General features: G+C 32.8%; 1 protein-coding gene across 2 annotated transcripts in view; it reads right to left on the bottom strand.

The window, feature by feature from the left end:
• The window catches only part of LOC106457849 (cell adhesion molecule 1-like), a 63935-nt gene that overhangs the window by 27391 nt on the left and 13184 nt on the right, over positions 1 to 23360 (bottom strand). Inside the window, exons 1-2 of one of the 2 annotated variants that reach the window (XM_022384112.1) lie at positions 9848 to 10098; positions 1750 to 1942 (exon numbers count right to left, since the gene is read on the bottom strand). In XM_022384112.1, the coding sequence (XP_022239820.1) occupies positions 1750 to 1792 (43 nt within the window). In that variant the 5' untranslated portion in view covers positions 1793 to 1942; positions 9848 to 10098. Of the gene's footprint in view, positions 1 to 1749; positions 1943 to 9847; positions 10099 to 23360 lie in introns of those variants that run through there. The other variant, XM_022384106.1, reaches the window with a different exon arrangement.

Genomic DNA, 23360 nt, shown 5'->3' with positions numbered 1-23360 from the left:
CCCCCACAGCTGAAAGGGCGAGTATGTTTGGTGTGCCGGGGATTCGAACCCGCGACCCGCAGATTGCGAGTCGAGTGCCCTAACCACAAGCAACAGAACAGGGAGGATTTTATTGAGAAAATACTGTATATGTTGTGAGTGGTTCGTGCATTACTTCGAATACATAACTACTGAAAAGGTAATAACATACAAGGAAATAAATAAGATAGACGTTTGAACTGTATGCATGTCCAAGTTGTAACTTGCTTAGGGAATCGCGATTTAATGAGCTAATCGGTGTTAACTTTTTAACGACTAAATGTCTGGAACAAAAACACTTGTGTATAGAAACAGTTGTTTTAATAGGCCGAAGGTCATTCACGTTTATCTATTTACAGAGACGACGTTTTGATTTGGACACGTTTAAAAATAATTTAACTTTTGTTATTAGACCTACAATAACTTACATTACAAAATGTTCTGGATCATTGGCTGTTACTTAAGTGCAACAGAAAATTTACAGAATTTCTCCAAAAAGCTCAACAAAGTTAGTCACTCAAAATCTGTCAGACTAGCTACAGTATTTCATTTTGAAAGTAACAAGTTTCATTGCCAGTTATAGCCAAATTGTCATTTGGATTGTATATTATCTGAATACTTGTGCATGGTTCAAAGAGACTCCAATGTGATAGTAAAGTTCTTCCAATATCTACAATTATTTATAGTTTCCGTAAGAGGGCTGTGTTCACGAAACAGTAGTAGTTATAACTCCCGCCTGTGTAATCAGAGCAGGTGTGCCAAGTCTAGTCTCGTTAACTTGTGTGTGTGTGTGGGAGTATGAACACAGATTCAAAAAATAGCTCCTCCGGGATACCGATGGAACCAGGAACACAATATCCGATGCCAGGTTCGGGCAATGCGACCGTGCAAAACTACTCCTAGAACTCCATCATGCATAAGTGACCTTATCTTTCGGGCGCATTTTAGCTCATCTTAGTACTCAAATAAAAAGGGGTAGGGGCCTACGGTATGTAGATAAGGACATCTCCTGCCTCCCTCTAGTACGCCTACCAAGTTTGGTATTGCAAGCTCCAAAGGAGCGAATTCACAAACATACAACTTGAATTAATATAGGAAGATAGTGATTGGTATTTTAACAGCTGAGTATATAGTTTTGAAACTATAATTTTTGTATGTGTGTTTTCTGATTAAAACGATGATATTGTAGAGTTCACACTTTAATTGGGGATTCCAACATAATATAATGTCTACAGTTCAAAGAATGCTATATATTTACGAACATAAAGGACTGCATATCATTCTCAGCAGAGCATGATATAAAACAGACTGGAATTGTTAACGCGCAGCGACGAGCCAGCTTAAGCATTACTTTATATAGAAATATAAATAACAACATCTTCGAACGTATATCTTTCTGTATGAGTTCCTGACAAATATTTCCAGCGTTTCCTGTGTAAGATTAATTAAATAATCATTGTTGTACATGATAAGCTCATGCATTCGTTTTGATTTACCTGAAACGTCGGCAGAACATGAAAACAATAACGAAACTACATTAAACATTAGTGATTCAATTAAAATATTTATTACACTATCTAAACGTATCGCAATTTACTATAGAATACTTAGCTAAGATTTCTGAGAAGGAATAGAAATCTATAAAGTATTTCGTCAGTATCTATTACAACATTACCTTGAAGAGAAATTTCAGAAAATACAGAAATGTGAAACAAATGACAACATACATACCACGAAGCAGAAGAACGATAAGAATGTAGGTTGGTGATTCCATTTCTTAGAAATAGCTTGCACTTGAGACACAAAATATTCAAGCTAATGATGTACGAAGCACCGCTTTCCTCATTATTCAGATAAGAACTGTACAGAAAAAAACTGGTGCCTGGGCAATGAGAAACTGGAATTCCTTTAATTTCATTTGTAGCTGTAAAAGAACAAAACAAATATGTATATCATTATTCCAGTGCAGGTAATTTAAAATACACAAATATTCAAACGAAAACTGGACACATTTAGACCGTATTTAATGGCGATTCTGATTATACCAGTAACGGCATTTCAAAAAAAAAAAGAACAACTTACGTCTACACGTTCCGCTGCTTATCAAAATGTAGCATCTCATTCCTTAAGCTGCGGTTTTCTTTCCTCTTGCTTGCTTGCTAAGAGTTGTTATATGTATACAAAATCATAGATTTCTTTTGTTATTAAAAGTTCCCTCAGTACTTAACAAGGTTTTAAACGAGATGACTGACGTACGTGTTCATTTGGTTGTTATAAAGGTATATGACCCCCCCCCCTCCCAACCCCTCCTGCATGAAGTTGCTCATCTCATTATGTGTTAATGTGAGCATGGGATCGTTAAATAGATTGTGAAACAGCTCCCCCGAGAAAGATGGTAGAACAAATTATTATCTTTTTGTGACAGGTTACACTTTGAAGGTTTAATGGAACAGGAGGAACAGGCTCTAATGCTTTTCACCAGATGACGTTTTGGTCAGCAGTATGGTGGACTGTCGCCTTCCACTAGGAAGTTTTTTTTTTTGGTTGACACTGTAGTGAGCAAATCAATAAGCCCCATTTTTTTCCAAACGGTGACATTGCGGTTGATGATCTGGTGAAACAAGTTCCACTACCTTTCCCCAAGTAACGTTATATTTAATATAATATAGTGGTTCTCATTTCATTCCTTTCTGCCTGGTGACGTTTGTTTGGTAGTTCAGTCAGTAACCGATATTTTCAAAATTAGTGGAACAGTCCATCCTTTCCAGTTTTTAATTTGTTGTTTTTCATTGGAATTATTGGTCTCGATGAATTTGAAATCTCGAAAAAAAGCTTACGATACATATCTGTCATTAGAAGTGTTAGAATGATAATTATCTTAATATGAATGTCACGGAAAGAGAAAACATTTCAATTCATTATTTTAAGTTATAACTTACGTTCAAAATACTTTCTAGAAGCATCAGCTGTAACTGATTCAAAAACAGCAGGATAGGGAGTAAAACATTATTCTGTGACGTTTAACCTAACTTTTCGTCCGTTTAATACTTAGAGTTATGTCATTGAATGTAAACATCCTAAGAATGCACATCAAAAGATTTGTGTATTTCTAATATTACTGAATTATTTTAATTTATTGTAATGTCTTCCGGCGGGTCAGAGATAAGTTTATAGACATACAAATGCTAAAATTCGGGATTGGATTACTCGCGGTGGACAGAGAGCTGGTAGCCTATTATGTAGCTTTGCACTTAGAAAACGACAACAACATTAATTATAATCTTAGCTCATTAAGTTTAAGTACAGTGAAATTGCTGTTATTAACGATGCATTTTATAGCAAGTTATACTCCACATTAATTCTCTATTTGTTGTGCAGATTTTCAATATTTTACACATGGTCTTCGTCACTTACGAAAATAGATAAACTAGTCCTTGACTTTTATTGTTAGCCTAGAAATAGATAACACAACTACATACACGTTAATTAAATGTATAGAAACAACTCTCTTGAATTAATATTTGCACATTATGAATTTTATTTGTCAGCTATGTTTCGTTTACTATATATTAATTTGAAGTATGTGTTGACAAAATGAATTTTTGATTAAACCAATATCTAATTGATTGGGTTAAAATGACCCAATAAGGTGTTTTTAGGACTTGGTTTGATATGAATGATGTTAGGTTTAGTGTAAACGACATAAACTATAAATTCTAAGTAAACTTTATTTGCTTAATGAGAAAAGTTCATCGTTTTTTAAGACATACTAAACCGTTCAATAAACTATTTGAAGGTTGAATGTACAAGTAAAGAGCCGAGATTATTTCAGTATAACTTAAGTTGCACCAAGATCTCAGTTCTAATTCGCAAAACAATCTGTTAGAGCTATAATATCAAGACTCACAAAAACTGGTTCTGAAGCAAGAATAATTGCATATGATATAAGATGTTGTGCAACATGTAAATATATTAATGTTTTAATTTAACCCTTTTAAGCTGTTTTCGCTTCCACATTTTAATTTTTACCTGAGCAAACCCATTTCTTGGAAGATCTACGCAGGCTCAAGACATGTGGCATTATCTTACTGCTCTATATTTAATGAGCACTGGTTGTTATATTGTAAGTAATAAAGAGAACTGCTTAGGGAACGGTCGTATAGATGAATATAGTTAAGCAGGCCGAACCTCGTTAGGGGTTTTGGGGTTAAAAGTAGAAAACACTGCTAGCAGCGAGGGTATCCAACTGATGACCAAGGATAGAGTGGCCATAACATATTTATGTAGTTCGCTTGTTGCTCATAGTTAAGAATTATCTATTAATAATTGTAATTATTGTTGCGAAGTTTTGAGCAATTTTTCAGGTAGACGTTATTACATAATTGTAAATATTTGCTTACTGTAGTGGGATAAGATAATATAGAGAGAATCTGAGCTAAGGGAAAATCAAAAAGTTAGTTTAATATTTGTTTCCATTCTTTATAGAAAGTCAATATTTTTTACTGTTCTAAATACTTGATTTTATTCATTCGTGAATTATTTCTCATGGCCTTAATATGTCCAAGTTTCCATTGCTAGACAAGCTAAGTTATCAGTAATTTCCATATAGGGTTATTTTAACCATTCCAAACTCCCAAGAAGAACATTTTCTTTTCAGAAAATGTTTGATAGGGTGAATTGAACATTATCTTATATCTTTATCATGAAGAGTAGGCACTGATTTAATTAACATGAATATTTATACGTGGGATTACAAAATAGACAACTATATAAAAAACAAAACTCAACTGTTTTTTCGGTTTCAGATTATTATAAGCGCGTTTTTAGTTTAATCCTCATAAATACTATTAGACTCTAGAAGCGAAATGTTTATGACCTAAGGCGAAATTTAAAAACAAACTCTCACACTGTGAACACTCGTGTGTACTTCATTTGAAAAACAAACAAAAAATGTTTCCGAATTATTTTACTGACTAAATGGATTACTCTCTTCAGCGTCCTCTCCAGATGGACTCATGTTTATAATCTCCAATCCGCTAATGATGTAGATGGAATTGTCGATATCTCTAAATAAATGTTTGGTAGAATAGATCGTCCTTGTTGAGAAAAAAGCGCATAAAGATAGTGAACATCGGATAAAAATACACATATTAATATAAACCTTAGAATGCCTAGACACATAAAAAGCATAAACCTTTAAAAAATTGAGTTTTTGAAAAATAAAATCTAAGGAAAATCTGGTTATAGAAGGAGACACTTCAATACTGCAGAATAGACAGACAAATAACTATCAATCTAAGGATTTTCTACGTAATCCTAAAATCACAGTAAGTCTTTCAATATAACACCTTTATATCAATATAACGCAGTGCTTTTTATGTGTATCAATTATTGTATTCCATATTGATCTGTTTCACGAATTCTGTTCTCTAATTATTTTGAAATAAATAATTATTTGTTGTTCTATTTCGCTCCAGTAATTTTCTGTGCTATATTATTTTATAGTAATAACTTCGTGGTTTGTGTTGGTTTGCATCAGTACTTGAGTGCTACGCAATTTTTCTTTACAAAGCTGCGTGCTATACCGTTCTTGCGTTAGTAACTGTTTTTATACTAGCTTGAATCACAAATTATGTGCTCAACTATTTTGTGGTAAAAGAGACATGTATTTTGCACTGCGTATAACTCTTTTAGTGAGTACGTACGATTATTGTGAATGATTACCAATCACATATAACGCGTATACGGTAAACTATATTCTAGGAAATTATGCTTTACAATAAATGTTAGCACAAACAAATTGCTCTAAAATGTCTAGCTAAGCTTACACTATTTTGCCTGTTAAGTAAATGGAATTGGAATTATCAACGTAAACAGCATTACGTGTGATCTATGAGTTAAATGTTCTTAATTCTGAAGTATTAACCAGAAGATGAGCCGTCAGCTATGAACATCCGTTGCCATATAGAATTGACTATCACATCCATAGCAGGTCCACACAGACATCTCTCCTTGAACCTTGGGTCTTGCGATCTGTAGCCTTGCACATTAACCACTGTGTTACACCCACAATTATATATATATATATTTGTTTTTGTTTTTTTGTTTTCTCGGATCACTAGTTTTTGAAATTCATGTCTTTGCTAAATTTCTTTTTTATCTAAGACATAAACCTACACATGTAATTAGTAAACCAGTTATAATAACATACTAAAAACTATTTTTTCTTTATGTTACTTCTGGATTTTTAGGTTCAGTGAAATCTATTTTTCACAGAAGTTCGACGTATCGACCGCTTTACGAACCTCGGCGCGCATTATGAAGTAACGTTGGTGTTTGTTTATTGCCATTCCACTGGTATTTCCTACCTTAAGAGCTAATGGAGGGTAAAATGCATTATTTATTTCATAGGTTTAAGGCAAGCATGTTATTGATTACACAGGAAGAAGAGAACATGAAAGTGCTATCGCTTGTATTTAAAGCACTTGCGCAATCTTTTGTTGGACTATCAAGTGAAGTCGACTCCCTACACCTTTGTTTGCTAGGTATTTACGCAATAATTTCAAAGATTTAATGATAAATGTTTTATCTACATGATAATATATTTGAACTACAAACTAATCCAACATGGCGATGCAGTTTATATATGTTAAAATATAATGCAGTTTGGTAAAACCGAAGTTTTCCTTATGTGTTTACACTCGCATTTGTTAACATATATATAATTATAATACTTTTATTTACATTTAATTGCTATCTTGAACAACTGGGGCAAATAATTTTTTAACTTCATCAAATTCCTAAATATTTGCTCCCCAGTGGCACAGTGGTATGTCTGCGGACGTATACTGCTAGAAACCGGGTTTCGATACTCGTGGTGAGCAGAGCACAGATAGCCCTTTGTGTAGCTTTGTGCTTAATTACAAACAAACAAACAATCCTAAATATTTAGTATAGGGCATGTCGCGAGAGCACATATTCAACAGACTATTAATGAAAAACAATAAATCCAGAACCATAATACTTTAGGCAAGATAGCCAAGTTTTATAATTCACAAATTCGTAACGGGTATTTTTCATTAGTAGTTTTTCTAATGTTTCAAAGCAGAAAAATGTTTGTGAGCTGTTCGTATATAATGCTTAATCTGTATTATTTCTTATGTGTCACAGTATTTCCCAGGGAATTATATGTCTCAGTCTATCAGGTATTAACACGTTTGTTTTCTACCTATGTGTGCTATACGTCTAAAAAAAAGTGTGACGGTTAACATTTGACTTGAATAACGATAAGCAGTCTCTCCAGTGTTCTCTGACTTAGTTGAAAGGGTAGTTAATCTAGGTGTGTTTAGTTATAATATATTAAAAAAGGATATATTCATTAACCATTTATAAATCCCTGATAACAAAATATTTTCGAAAAGAAAGTTTACCATCTGAAAATGCTACGATTATAGGGTTTCTCGAAATGTTATTTATCTACCTTTAGATTCTAAAGATGCTAAGAATATCCTTACTTGAGTGGAAAATTGGATTCGTTGTTTGGAAATGTTTCTTAGAGTACTGTTTAATGCAATATTGGAAAGAATTTATTTCCATTTCATAAATTTACCATAGATGAATAATAATATGAGGAGGAGACACCTTGCAAATCTAAATACCGAAAGGTAACACAGTGTTATATGAGTCTATGTCGCATCTGTTTATGTTTGCTTATCAGTGACGTTAACCTTTAAGGGAATTAGCTGAGAAAACAACATAAAAATAAAAAAAGCTGTTGTTATTTTAACGCAAAGCTACACAAGGGATTATCTGCGCTCTTTTTCCATCGTGAGGAATCGAAACCAGAGTTTTAACGTTGCGAGTCCGAAAACTTACTGCTGAGACACCAGTGGAGACAAAGGTTTATTTACTGTTAACACAAAGCTACACAATAGGCTAGGTACGCTCTGTCCATCACAGAAAAACGAGCCTCGAATTTTAGCGTTGCAAGTCTGTAAGCTTATCACTGACCACTGGGAAACAAATAAAAAAAAGAAAATATTTTAAGGGGAGTATTAACTACTAGAATATAGGGGCAGTAAACACAGAAATCTTCAAATTAAGCATATACTTCTATCATTTAGCTGTCCAATAGAAATCAACCATAATCCACTTTGTTCTCTTTAAATATCACGAACAGTTAATACTAGAATATAGGAGCAGTAAACACAGAAATCTTCAAATTAAGCATATACTTCTATCATTTAGCTGTCCAATAGAAATCAACCATAATCCACTTTGTTCTCTTTAAATATCACGAACGTTAACTAACCTGCTCTTTACAAACACGTGATCAGAAAGTATTAGAAACTTCAGAGCTTGGTAACTGTACTTAAAATCACTCAAAAGTTCACGAATTTAGTTCGAAATTTAATTTGTGCTCTTCATTTTAAATTCACTTACGTTTTAACATTTCTTTAAACTTACTTGAAGTGTCTTCTAGAACTTATAAATCCTAATTGAGCCAATATATATAATGGAATATGCTTATAAGTAGAGGAAGTCTAGTAATAATGCACTAAGTATCTTATTATGAATAAAATATAAGCTGGTTAGTAGTTGATGCTAGCACTGCAACGATACCGTCGCCCAAACATCTCCTACACGAGCTCCTGCTGTAGACGACAATATAGAGCAAAGTCATTTTATATCGCTGAGTATGAAATTTTTCAGTAACCTGAGTAGAAAGTCACCGTAACTTACTTTAATGCAAAATAATAATGTTTGCGATTTTCCTCCGTTGTTATTTTACATCCGATCACAAGATTTATATTTTTAGGTACTAAGTGTATTAAGTATCTTTTTATTACGTGAGCTCATTCTGCTTACGTTAACGATAGGAGAGGATTATACGTTTATCTTAAATTATGAAGTACGATATAGAATTATGATCTCCCAGCTTTGAGCCTGATTAACTTTTTTGTAACTTAAACTGACTAAAAAAGAAATATAACGTTTACTATGTTCTTAATAATTGTGCTTGCATTTATGCTTGGTTTAAGGAATGCATCTCAAATTTACTGCATAAAGAATGTCTCAAACTAAAAGTTTTATCATTCCTACAGAAAGAATTAAGTTTGAAAATATAATGTCAAAAAATATTTCATTGTACATAAATACACAAATATATAACAGCATAACTTGTGGTACATATTGATATAGTAACTGAGATCTCTGTGACAAATATGTCTTATGTAGAGGACTGAATTTTTTGTAAAGTATTTTCATGTAATATTTCAAAGTGTAAACTTCTTGAATCAGAACGACTAGAATTTCAAATGAAAAAAAAATGTAAAATGATTGGTTCGGAAATCTAAAACGAATTAAATAGAAACTGTTGATCTAATTATGCAGATAAAGGGAGAATAAAATCCATTGTAAGTCGTTTCCCAGTGAGAACTAGCCTATCAGAAGAGAATTATTAAAATTCTAATATTTTCTAACACTTACATAAATTTCTGAGAAATGTCTAAGGTAGATTGTTGCGATGATAACAAGATGGTTTGAATGATACAGTAAGTATAGGGTTACCATCAGACGTTGTTTGAACATAAAATTCTAAAGATGATATTAAAAATATACATTGATGTTTTACAGAACTGATTAAGAGAAAAGTGTAATGCAGTGGCAGGGAGAAATTTGAATCTCTAAACATAACTTATTTTTTGCTAATCAAGTAAAAAAAAATTGATTTCGGAGAAGAAAACAGATAATATAATTCAAGGTTTTTTTATAAATTATAGTCTGATATTTTAACAAAAATTACTCTTAAAAAAATTCTGAGCTTTACCAGCCAGTTATTTAGTTCAAGATTCCAGCCGAATTCCGTCCATACGAACCTATGAAGTGAAAATCGAGACGTGGTAATATCATAGACTAAAGCACTTCACGTAATCAAACTACTTCCTTTAGTTTCCGCCCAATCTTAATTTTTGACTTTTCCAAGTCCCCTGATCGAGTTGTTAACCTGCAAACCTCCAGACTCGTATGTAGAATTTACTTAGAAACTTGTAAAATGTATTATTAGGGTTAAATTATCGTTCACGCTGGATATTCCAACTTCTTTAAGTGAAGCGCATACATGCTCATTGGAGGTATGAAATTCACAGTGATTACGTTGCAATGATGATATGCGCTCTTTTTTAACAGTACTCTCAAACGAACATTTGTCGTCCCTTGTCAGTACTTTTGGCCGACTTGAACGGTTTTCGTATTAAGTTGGTATACTAATTTAAGAAATTTGTTAACAGATAGTGTATTTATCACTAAATATAACTTGACTTAAAATAATCATAATTTACTTATTATTGGGAGTATTGTAAAATGTCAAATTAATTTGTAGACAGTCTTGAAACTTATTTGCTTTTATGATACTGAAACTCCACAGATGAGATTATTCAAAAAACTATCAATAAAAAACATTTTAATAAGGCTGAATTTGCTGCATCGGGACTTACTGTTTCATTAAATCGATATTATTTTGTACCCTGTTTCGTTTTCATTATCCATCCAGCTTTTAAAAATATATACTTTACATACACTTGCTTTCCTCGCCTATTAGGTTAAATATATACACTTGGCTTAGAGATTTTATTTTCCACATCATCACACTGTAGTTGCTTAAATTAGGCAAAATTCAAAATGTTTTGATACTCATCATTGCGCCAATTGTCTTTTTCGTGAAAAGTATTGTCGGTTTCAAAAGTTTAAAATAATGTGAGTTAAGTCGTACAAAATGTAATGTGCAATTGTTGCGCTAACATTTAATATAAAAAATAAATTAAAAGAGAATATTTTATTCTATATTAGTTTTTTATTGCCTATCCATAAATATGTGATTTATCGATAAATTATTGTCACCCAGACTGTTCTAATCAAATCTTTATTCTTTTAGATGAATGCATCTGTAACAGCATTACATGAGGCCAGTGTTATCTTATAGGTGCTTCATTTGTTTCCCTGATACAAATGAACGTTTCGAAAATGAGTTAATAACAGTACTCAACGAAACGAAGCTCCATGTAGTTAGTTGCCTCAGTCCCTTAGCAAGTGTTGTGTAATTTATTACAGGGCACTATAATCACAGCATGCATGACTTCGATCAGGCTGAAATCGTGTTTACTAGATGGAATAAAACCTCTTTGTATTGAGTTCGTTGTTATCTGTAGGTGAGTGTATGAGTTTTAGTGGTTAGTAATCTGCAGTGTATGTGTTCTCATGGTGGTGAGATTTAATATGTTACCGTGTAATTTTAAATATGTCGCCAATGGTTTTATTAATTACAGAAAAGATGCCATGTACATAAAATGCATTTTGGAAATACGAGATATTTGGGTCTGAAGGAATCAAGAATTTCAAGATGTAACCTTTTAAACATAGTTGTCAGTATTGCACAGTTTTCAAATCTTACATTCAGTACAATTTACCTGAAATAATGATTGCTAAAACTAAGGAATCTCTAAGATACAAAACGTTATTTTTACTTGCATATGTGTTATTATTAAACGAAAGTTTTAATTGTTCTCATTATGACCAGTGAAAAAAAGAAACCAGAGAGGAATCGAAATAGGTTTATTGATATGATTCAAACTATTTCGTAAAAAAGTATTGTTTGATGAGTTCATTTCTCGAAAAGTGTTAAGTGCTGATTCAGTGCTCATCTTTAGAAGTATTTTGTATATATATGGAGGTTGAAAATGTTAAAACAATTTTGAAGCCTCACCACGCCCGGTCATTTTCTACCTGACGACCATGATTCTTACCAATAGCCCTGCAGGGTAGTTTCCATTGCAAATGCTCCGTCGTAAGGCCGTCATGTTCAACGCACACCACTACGAGGACGATGGCTTCCCAGCGCCCGTTGCAACAATCCAATTGCACAGAAATCCATAGGTTCTTCATTCGGTGTCTTGACAGATATGTCTTTGTTTGGAGTCGCATGAATACCCATTTAATTCTCCAGATGCTTGAGGTATGCGACGTTTGAACGGATATATCGTGGAAGCAGCTTCTGTACACGTTACTCGTGTCATTTTTTTATATGGAGATTATTCTTCATTACGTTACATACTGTTGCCTTTGACACGTTGACGGCTTTTGTCATTGACCTTTGTGTTCGTGAGTTCTAACGTGTTACAAAGCGCCGCACTTTGGTTACCGTGGCTTTGTTATCACTCCTTACATGTCTCTTTCTGTATGGTACTAGTGCCCCAAGGTGATCAATATTCCTTTGTTTTTCAATTACATTAGGTACAAGGAAATTCTAAATCCCCGCTCTCAGTACATCTTAGTGATGTGATTGTATGAATATTTTTCGTCAGAAGGAATGTTACATACCCTTCTCCAAATCAAAATCACACTACCTTCAATGTTGAAATGTAGTTCTGATATATTCCTCTCCACATCAGTTGAGTGGTCATGTGACTTACTGATTTGCATATTAAAAATTATTTTAATATAACGCACCAAACCTTCTGTAAAGGAAGCAAAAATATTATGGTGAAAACATTATTATGCTTGGCGAAGAACAGACGAACAATGACGTGATTTTTTAGTCTGTTCGCAATATTTAGATTAAAACCGTTAATAAAACTGACGTAACATATGTTAATGAATGGCTGCCAGGTGTCTCTCTCTTTATTTCGCTCCAGAACATTTGGAATATTTTTAAAATTGTTGAAAATGCAAATAGTACATTGTGAGTTTGTAATGGCGTGTACAAGATAGTTTGAACTATTACTGCAGTTAAAATAAATATGAATAAGTTTTTGAAATGCAAAATAAATTGTATAAAAACGTTGATAAGCGTAGTTTACAGTTTAAAAGACTCTTAAGTAAGCCCAAACATAGCCAAAACATAAGAAACAAATTCGTACTAAACTAGAATTGTTATCATAGTAAAAGCGATATTATTTGGTGATCGGGAGTTTGAAGAAAGGCAAGAGGCTATGCAGAAGTCGATTATATAACAGTTTGTATAACAGTAATATTATTCTGTTATTCTACCGTATGTATTTTATGAGGAAATAATAAAAGGAAAAGTACTAACAGCGAGTTCTGTTTATAAGCATAAATTATTTCCATGTTTCATAAATAACGGTTTATTTTTGGTCACTAGATGGCAGCACAACTTGTTCTTATATAAGGACCGTTTGTGACATTTCATAAGCAAACATGATATTTGCCACAACAATTCAGTAAAAATAAATAAAGAAAGAAAGAATAATCTAAATTAACATCCAGTATCAAGGAGATCAAGCATTTGTGTAATTGATAGATCTATGTATATGTTTCTTAATTACCCAAACAAGTCATTATATAGCAGTGTCATTTTCTTCAAATTTTGATTTCTGCTACATTTTCCTTTTACCATCCTGTGCACTTTTTGTAATGTATGCACTATGTTTGGCCTTTCTAATCTGGATGTTCTGTACATGTAATCACCTTTATAATTGTATTGGCTTTACCCAGATTCTCATTCATTTTCGTAATCTTCTGCTTTGTTATGTACGGAGTTGTTTCAGTACTCAGAATGCTCTTTTTTGCTTTTGCTCTTGTGCATGCAGTCTACCAGCCTCTCTGATATATTCTTCCAATGGAGCATCTCTTGAAACTGCATGTTATGTTACTTCCTTCTGATGATCATGAGCATGTTGGCCACCCACTGATTGACCTCCTGGATTATATTTATGATGCCGATTCACTTCCTCATGGACACCACTTCCAATGTAGACCTGGCCAGGTGGATTGGGAGCTCGAATTCCCATCCCATCAAACATGCTTGCCCATTTAGCTGTCGGGTCTTTATAATGTGATGGTCAATCCCACTATTCGTTTGTAATAGAGTAGCCCAACAGTTGGCGGTGGGTGGTAATGACTAGCTGCCTTCCCTCTAATATTTCACTGCTTACTTAGAGATGGCCAGCACAGATAGCCCTCATGTAGACCTAGTACCTAGCTTGGATCACTCATACCTCACGTTTCAGATTTCGTTCAGTGACTTCATGTCAGATCTATCCTTACTCTTTGACCTCCAATATGATTACATCCTTTTAATAATCCGTCTTTTGTTTTCCATGCTTACCTAGTGACATCTTCTGGCTGTAGAGAAGGAGTAGCCCGCCAATTCTTGACTGGATTGAAATGCCACTTTTCATTCCTTCTTTCTTCAAAATGTCAGTTGTGCCGAGCCCGGCAGTTGTGTTTGTATGCCTGGTATCATACTTCATAGCCTGGAATCTGTATGATGTCCTCCATATTAATAGACATGGCCCTACCATGTGGTGGAGTTGATTGTTTGCACATGCATTGAATTGGGGTGAAGTCGGAAGGCGTGAGGTCTGTAAATATTTCTTTAACATCTGTCCAGCACTCGGGGGTACTTGGACTATCCTGGAGGAACCATTTCAACTTCACTGGCTCCCAGTGTAATCCAAAATTAGATAAACTGACGAAAGTGATATAATATTAACAATATATATATTGCCATTGAATTATAAAAAAAAAACCCTACCTCAATGAAATTGTTTAAAAACATAGGGGAAACAAGTAATAGAAAATTGCAAAAATTAAGTATGATGTAGAGATGGCAATGCAAAAAAGTACACAAACAAGGTAGGGATGAATACACAAAGCCATACAAAAATCACCACATAAGTAGCCAAATCTGTATTTTTGTATAGTTTTGTGTATTTATCACTACCTCATTTCTGTACTTTTAGCATTGCCATCTCTACACCATACTTAATTTTTACAAATTTTTCTTATTACTTGTTACAATCGTACTATGCGATAAGGTACAACAAAATGTTTTGCAATATTTCAATAAAATTTACAATGGCAGAGATTCAATCGAAATTTTTGTTTTTATTGCCAGACTTGTTTAATCCCATTTGTAGCTTATGTCTAATAAATTTATTTTCAAGAACTGTGCAGTAGTTACATTACACAAGGAATTAATCTCTGCCAGTTATGTCAATACTCACTATACATGCAAAGGGAAGAGAGTATGCCAATACGCCTACCTTCAATTACTTTTTAAGCTGTTTTATAATTTAACAACATGGCAGTATTGTAACAATTATATTGTAGTTTTATAATTAATCATTATAGTTTGGAGTAAAACTTGAACGGCACTTTATGTATAAGTTAAATGGCTACGTCAGAGACCCCTGAGATTCAGGTATAGCTCCCTTATTTTGAAGTACTGGCCAGATGGAATTAACCAATTAACCAGAAACAAACCCTGTTACAACATTTTTCCGGCTTTTTGAACCGAATATCGGCATTGATTGTTACTTTTAGCGGCATTATGTCTCGAACTCCGAACACTTCGATACGCAGCCCTATATTCTACCCTCTCCAACACATTTATGATTCATTAAGAAGTCATTTCCTTACAAAAATAAATCCATTTATCCAATGTATAAAATACAATTCTTGATTACCATTGCGCATTCACATGAATTGTAGTTGTCTTTATGCTACTTGTTTTTGTTTTTTTTTACATTTTGTGCAGCGAAGTGTCTAAAAATGATAATAGTTAAAGAGATATGGTAATAACATTTTCTATCTCAGTTAATGAAGTGCGTTTACAAGTTTCTATAATCGGTAAGATATAGTGAACGAAAAATGTGTATATAATTGTGCGAGTGGGAGAATGAGAGAGAACATCATATGAAATAATCCAATATCTAAATACGCCACTGTCGAATTTATTGAAAGAAAAAATAAATATGACATAAAATGTCTAGTTATTATTTTTCAAATGATACAGAAAACAAAGACTTTTCATACACTTATATGTATTAACTGGTGTTATAATGATCCATGTTTGTTCCATATTGATACACATTTCACAAGTTTGTAAGGTGTCTGAAAAGTTGGGAACCATAGGTACTTCAACGAATATTACAGAATGTGTTCCACATGCTGTCATTGTAATTTGAAACAAGTTTGGGAGCGACATAGCGTTGTACATTATGTTTGTTTATGCTAAAAAGCTATTAATTTTTGCTCTTACGAAGTCCACTCTAAACGAAATAATTTAAATTCTTGTTATCAATTTTCTGTTTGTGAAGTATTCAGAATCTTACAGTTTTAACCGAGAAACATCTAGCATATTTGATTGGTAGAAACGGTAATGATTTGAATTTTAGTACTTAAGATAACGTCTACATGGTATCTGACAAGTCTAGAACCATAGGTGATTTATAGATTTTCATAATTTTAGATACGTAACTGATTATTGCGCTATCAAATTATGAGTAGGTCGAGTTAATCCTGCTGTTAATTTGTCCACTGCGGGTAATTGAATGCTGGATTTTGGTGTTGTAAGTCTATAAATTTACCGCTGGTTCAACAGGGGACAACACAAAGTAGAACGATCAGATAAACACCAGAAAACAAAAATTACAAAGTCCGAGAAGTAGGTGAAAATGGAAACATAGATTTGATTTGGTTTGAAGCGACTATTTTTATCACCATGGACTCTCACAAATGTTGGTTGTATGAACATTTATGGAAAGAATACTATATCTTACATGAGGTTTAGTTGTAAATTTGTTAATGCCCATATGCGCGTCATCATTACCTCTATGGTGCGGAGTATCTATGAAGTTGGTTTTTATGTTATACGGTCTTATACTTAAATTATGTGTATCGTACTTTACGGCAGTAATATTTGTGCATTTCAACAATTTCTGAAACGCCGTCATATGAATACATCAGCTTTTTATTCGCATTGTTTGATATCAGTGTCATTGGTTTCCTTTTATTTTTTACAGTTTTCTTTGGTACTTTCACAACAGTCTGATTACTTGTTTATAAATACATAGCTACACAGTGGGCTACTTTTGCTGTGCCCACCACGAGTATCGAAAACCGATTTTGAGCGTAATAAGCTCACTGACTTACCGCTGAGCTACTGAGGGCTTTCATTAGGGAAGTCATTATTTTGAATTTGATAAACATTTCTCTCCTAGTTTCAGATTTTCGATAATATAACCTCCTAGATGGCGAGAATCACAAAAATATTTCTAGTTTTTTTCTGTCTGTGTTATATATTGTTTAGATAATCAAAATCTCTTCTGGAGATATGCATAGTTTTGAAACACACTTGTTTGAATAATGTAATGTTTAATTTCTAAAATTACAAGAACGTTTACTGAAACTTTACAGCATACATGTTTTTCCAACGAAAAACATTTTTTTTCTTAAGCGTAAATGCCACTAAAAATCGATTAGCAATTCATACAACGTATAACATAACATAGAAGGTTATGCAGTTATATTTACTAGTCTTTGTCTCCTACGTACAAAGAAAAGAACCAAATCTGTAGACACTATTCCTATGAAACACTAAAAGGTATGGAGTTGAAATTGCGTGCAGCAAAGTGTTCTAACTCTAAGCACAGTGTGAAAAAGGAAGGCGAAAAATGTATACGTTAAATGCAGAGAGTCTATGGAAATAATATATTATCAATAGAAAACAGGCGTTTTATGTCTTTCTAAAATCTTGTTTTTTGTTAGCGAAATTTCCATTGGCTGAAGAGATTTTGCTTGAATAGTTATTGTGACGAATTAAGTTATACCCGTCGTTAGAGCTTAAATTATGATTATATATTTTTAATTTTGTCAATTGTTAAACATTCGTATCGGGTGCCTTTTGTTATGATGAAAAAACAAAAAAACTCAATAACTTTTATCAAATGTCACAACCATATTTCAGTTTAAGGTGGTTTTCTTGATAATAGTGGAAAGTGAAAGATTGTTCTTCTTAACATCACGAAGAAGTTTTGTGTAAGCCGAGGAAATTACGGTCACTATACAATAGTTTTCGTAGCATTGTCCTAGCCAAAGCGTAGAAACTCAAGCGGACAAATGTGACCACAGAAAAAAAAAAAAAACATTCGGAGAAAATCATACAACGCAAACACAGAGCACGTATTATTCTTTTTCTTTCTTTTTTTTTGGTTTTTGTCTTTGGCAGTTCTGGACATTGGTTAACCGAAGAAGTAATCAAAGCGTCATTTTGGGGACGGAAAGCGAACAAACCCTGACATTTTTGTTCATTCTAGAGCAACATATCCACAATATAGGTTAAACCAATAAGGCCTGTTTGTTTCACTTAATCATGACAGTGGGTAAACGTTCGCTGTCGTGTAATGACAATCAAGTCTTCACGTGGTGGAAGAGGAAATGTCTTGTTATATTGTTCATCCCATTCATTACGAAAACCCTTGACGGTAGATAGATCAGTCCGGGAAGTTGGGAGGTTGTCCCTATTGCTACTTCCAACTAACCACTTAGTTACAGTTTCCTTTCTTAAACTTTGTGATCATGTTGTTGTGTTTAAGGGCTATAATTACGACAGATAGGCCTATGTGCTCGCTTTACTTGTTGGCCAATCAATGCAGACCTGAATGTATATTTTCAACTTGTTATTAGCTTTACATTTTGTTTGATTTTATCCTTAAACCTTTGATCTAAATGTTACTTAAAATTCTAAGATCATGGAAGAGGTTTCATAGAAAAGTGTTAGGCTCGATGGATCTATATTCTATGTTGAGAGGAACTAGTAAATTTTTAGAATTAAAGAAGCTTATAATGAGGACAAAATTTGGTTGTACAGCCGTGTATAGTAATATACAAGCAGATGTATCTGTCACATGCATGGCGGGAGGGATTTTTAAAGATTACAAATCATTTTGCACGATTTTCATTTATTGATTTTAATGTAGAATCAATTGCTTGTAACTATACTTAATAATTGGAAAGAAAAAAACACAAGTCTAGACTAAGAATTGTACAAATAGTTAACTTGTATCCTTTTTGTATTTGTTTTTGAAATTAATTTCCCCTTTTTGAATGTGTAGACGAAACAAACTCCAACTCGAGAAAGTCAGAAAATAGTTTTCTTTGAACTTTTTTATTTCAATATGAAGCGTATATTATTTGTACTTTGTTACCATATGAACGCTCAAATAGTCTGATATTATCAAGAACTTGATTGAAATTAAGCCATTTGAATCTTTTTAAACTGGCTGGTGACGTCACTTAAAGTGAAAACCAGATTTTCAGACAGTATTTTTTGCAGGTATGTAAAATCATGTTTTAGCTTTCTAGCACTTACGATGTTGTAAAACACATGTTTATTAAACAATGTAGAGTCAAAGTATACAATAATTCGACGCGATTTTTACTATAAATGCTGAAAAATTCGCACAGGCAAGCGATTAGGAGTGTAAAGGGCCTCGAGACCACACCCTAAACCAATCAGGAGCAATGCCATCATCCACAAAGAAAACCTATAGTCACGAAAGAAAATCGCATTACTATAATACATATCTCCTGGTTCCGGTAACAAGATAATACACAAGAATTAGAAATTAATGAAGGCCCACTAGCTAAAAGTTCACAAACATCCACACACACATCTTGAAAGTTGAAATATTTTTAAATCATTCATGAATGATCTTCTGGAAAAATAATGACAATAAGATACATGTTGAAAAAATATAAGTACTAAAAAGAGCATTGTTGCCATACATTTGCTCTTAGAAACAATAAAGATAATATCTAGTGCTCTTATATCCAATAATACAGTTTTACGTATAATATATGAATATAAATATTTTAAATTTGCTTTATACTCTTATAGATCAAATGATTTTTGGTAATGTGTTTGTGTCTTTTCAATCATATATAATAACTGAGCCAGACTGCAAAATGTGGCTTCCCTATAAGAACAAATACTAATTAATAAGCACACTGAAGACGATCGCAAGGATTAGCCACGTAAACTAATTATTCTAACAGAATATTACCTATTTTCAGTAGCACAACCGTAATGGCTGATACTTGTTTCCGGTAGGTAGTCTTGTCAGTTATGATGAATAACCATCAGGTCGTTACCAGTGTGTCGTGTTTCTCAGCTCCTCCATAATGTACACTTTCTTTACAAGGTGTTAGCTTTGAATTTGATGCATTGCTTTTTCTGAATAGAATAGCTATTTTATTAAAGTTTTATTCCGATTAACTTTATCATTTCATCTGAGCGATTACAAATAAAAGTACTCCATTCTACTTACTAGCGTTTGTTGTGTTATACGGATTTTGTCTTCTGCACTGTCACAAACAATATGTATGTATGTATATATATATAACTTCAAATACGGACACAGTTTTAATGAGCCGTATCAGTAAATAAGAATTAAGTGTTTTTAAAAAACTAATCGTTCGTAATGATCATGTGAATTGACTAATAATTATCATTACGTCTTTAAGTATAAACTTGTAACATTGCAACGTGTACTAGGACACATTCTTTGCAGGCCATAGTTGGATGAGTTCATATATTATGTATTATGTACTAGATAGTTGCGGTAAGTTTAATATTTGTTTCTAGATTCGGTCATTTATCGAAAATTAAAATAAATTAACCTCTATAAAAGCATATGAAAACTGTTATAGAATAATGTTACGTCCAATTCAAGTCGTAGATAACTGTATGTTTTGATATATATTACTTATCTCATCTACTATCATTGAAGCGATTCTAAATAAAAAAACGTCAATTGAATTCGTAAGAGGAATATCAAGATTTTACGCACCTTTCAAAAATAATATTTGTTCATAATTGTAATACAGATAAATAACTTGAAAGTACGTTTCGAGGCTAATTTTCCAATACGTACCATTATCTTGTTTCTTTCTACCTACCAGCTTAGTGCTAAGTTCCAGGACAAATATTTAGCACTTTAGAAAGACAAACTTAAAATAGCTTTTAAATTCAAATTAGTTTATACAAAGTGTGATAATCTGAATTTTGTATCAGATGGGGCGTACAAAATATGAGAGAATTTTGAAACACTCTGTACTGAGTTTATGATACTTTTTATGCACTTTAAGTTGCTGCTGCATAGCAAGAAATTCAAGTGTTTTATCGGATAGTTTCAGGTCTCGAGATTTAATCAAATATGCGCTATGCAAACGGATAAACAAATATGGCTGCTTTCTTAGCTAGCTCATTACGAACGATGTTCACTTGTTGGTGATCAATAGGTATAAAAATTGATAAAGTCATTTATGAGCTATTTGCACTTTGTAGATTCTAGGAAATCGAACCCCAGATTTTAATATGGTAAGTCCGTACAATTACAGCTGTCCCAACGGGAAGTTATTGTAAGTAATACCACGTGACATTATACATGCAAACAAACAATATATTTAATGAAAAAACATATCTGTAATCGATCTTCTGTAACACACGCCGTTATCACAACATTGTGGATATGTGCCCTGTTTTTTTTAAAAAGAAGAAACACAGTAAAACACTGGTATCGCGAGCTAACTAAAGAATGTTTTTATAGTTAACATTTGTTAAACAAAAAATTGTATATGCAAAAATTACCTCTTACTACTTCTATACATAAACACAAAATAAAATATCCCTTAAATCGACTGCAATGGTAAAATATCCCTTAAGTCGACAACAATGGTAAAATATCCCTTAAGTCGACTACAATGGTAAAATATTCCTTAAATCGACTACAATGGTAAAATATCCCTTAAGTCGACAACAATGGTAAAATATCCCTTAAGTCGACTACAATGGTAAAATATCCCTTAAGTCGACTACAATGGTAAGATATCCCTTAAATCGACTACAATGTTAAATATCCCTTAAATCGACTACAATGGTAAAATATCCCTTATATCGACTGCAATGGTAAAATATCCCTTAAGTCGACTACAATGGTAAGATATCCCTTAAGTCGACAACAATGGTAAAATATCCCTTAAGTCGACTACAATGGTAAGATATCCCTTAAATCGACTACAATGTTAAATATCCCTTAAATCGACTACAATGGTAAAATATCCCTTATATCGACTACAATGGTAAAATATCCCTTAAGTCGACTACAATGGTAAGATATCCCTTAAATCGACTACAATGTTAAATATCCCTTAAATCGACTACAATAGTAAAATATCCCTTATATCGACTGCAATGGTAAAATATCCCTTAAATCGACTACAATAATAAAATATCCCTTATATCGACTGCAATGGTAAAATATCCCTTAAATCGATCGCAATGGTTAAGTTCATCATGTGACTACTTGCGAATTTTATTTGTTTCGTTTTTGTTTAAACATACACACAGAAGAACATTTGTAGAGTAGATAGATAACTCATTAACAAGTAACGATATTTATTGGTTTCAAATTAATTAAGTTAATGTGAAAACGAGATTGGTGGTTATCTGAATTTTCCACATACTAATAAATAAAAACAAACATCAATGTTTTTATCTAATTATTGACAAAAAAGAAAAAATTGGCAATGTGTTCTATAAAAAGCTAATTCTAAGTATTTCGCAAAGGTTCGTCTTTTTTAATTTCTCAGTAATTCTTAATTTTTATATTTCAGTTTTCAACTGATAATTGAATATTACGCTATACCAACACCAAATATATGCTTACTCTAAATTCGAAACGTTTGAGGGTTCGCATACTTCTATTTCGGCAGCTGCATATAAAATACTGATTTTTTTGACGTTGGATAAAATTTCCTCAATTTATATCATCGAAAGAAAAGAGAGAGTTCACATTTTATAGCAAAAAATTGCTCGACAAATAGCACTTTATTTAGTCCATTGAAGCTTGAGTCATTCCTTTAATAAGATACATATTTATATATAAAACCTTATGATTTACGTCCATTAGAATCAAACAGAATATACCGATATACAAAATATTAAATAAAACATTATTACTCTGGATAAGAACAACTAATCTCTATACCATTAGATAAATAGAATATATTAATATACTAAATATTAAATAATACATTATTATACTGGACAAGAATAACTAATCTCTATACCATTAGATAAATAGAAGGGTAAATAATTGAATTATTCATTTTACAATTAACTAATTTCTTTGAATATATCCCAGACTTTTTTCTCACACCATCATCCAAAATTTGACATCACCACTTCCCCCCCCCCCCGTTGCTGAATCTTAAGGATGAAGACTTACGACACTAAAATCCTGGGTTCGAACTCTCTGTAGCCACAGAAAGATAGTTTGTGCTTACAACAAAATAAACACCTTGAGAACATAATTGATATATATAAATACTTTTCTTACTTTCGAAAATATGATATTTTTTTGTTGTATTTCCATTGCCCCCCCCCAGTGGCACAGCGGTATGTCTGCAGACTTACAACGCTAGAAACCGGGTTTCGATACCCGTGGTGGGCAGAGCACAGATAGCCCTTGTGTAGCTTT

Source organism: Limulus polyphemus, unplaced genomic scaffold, assembly GCF_000517525.1.
Source record: "Limulus polyphemus unplaced genomic scaffold, Limulus_polyphemus-2.1.2 Scaffold19, whole genome shotgun sequence".
NCBI lineage: Eukaryota > Metazoa > Arthropoda > Merostomata > Xiphosura > Limulidae > Limulus > Limulus polyphemus.
This window is presented reverse-complemented; position numbering and strand designations above follow the sequence as displayed.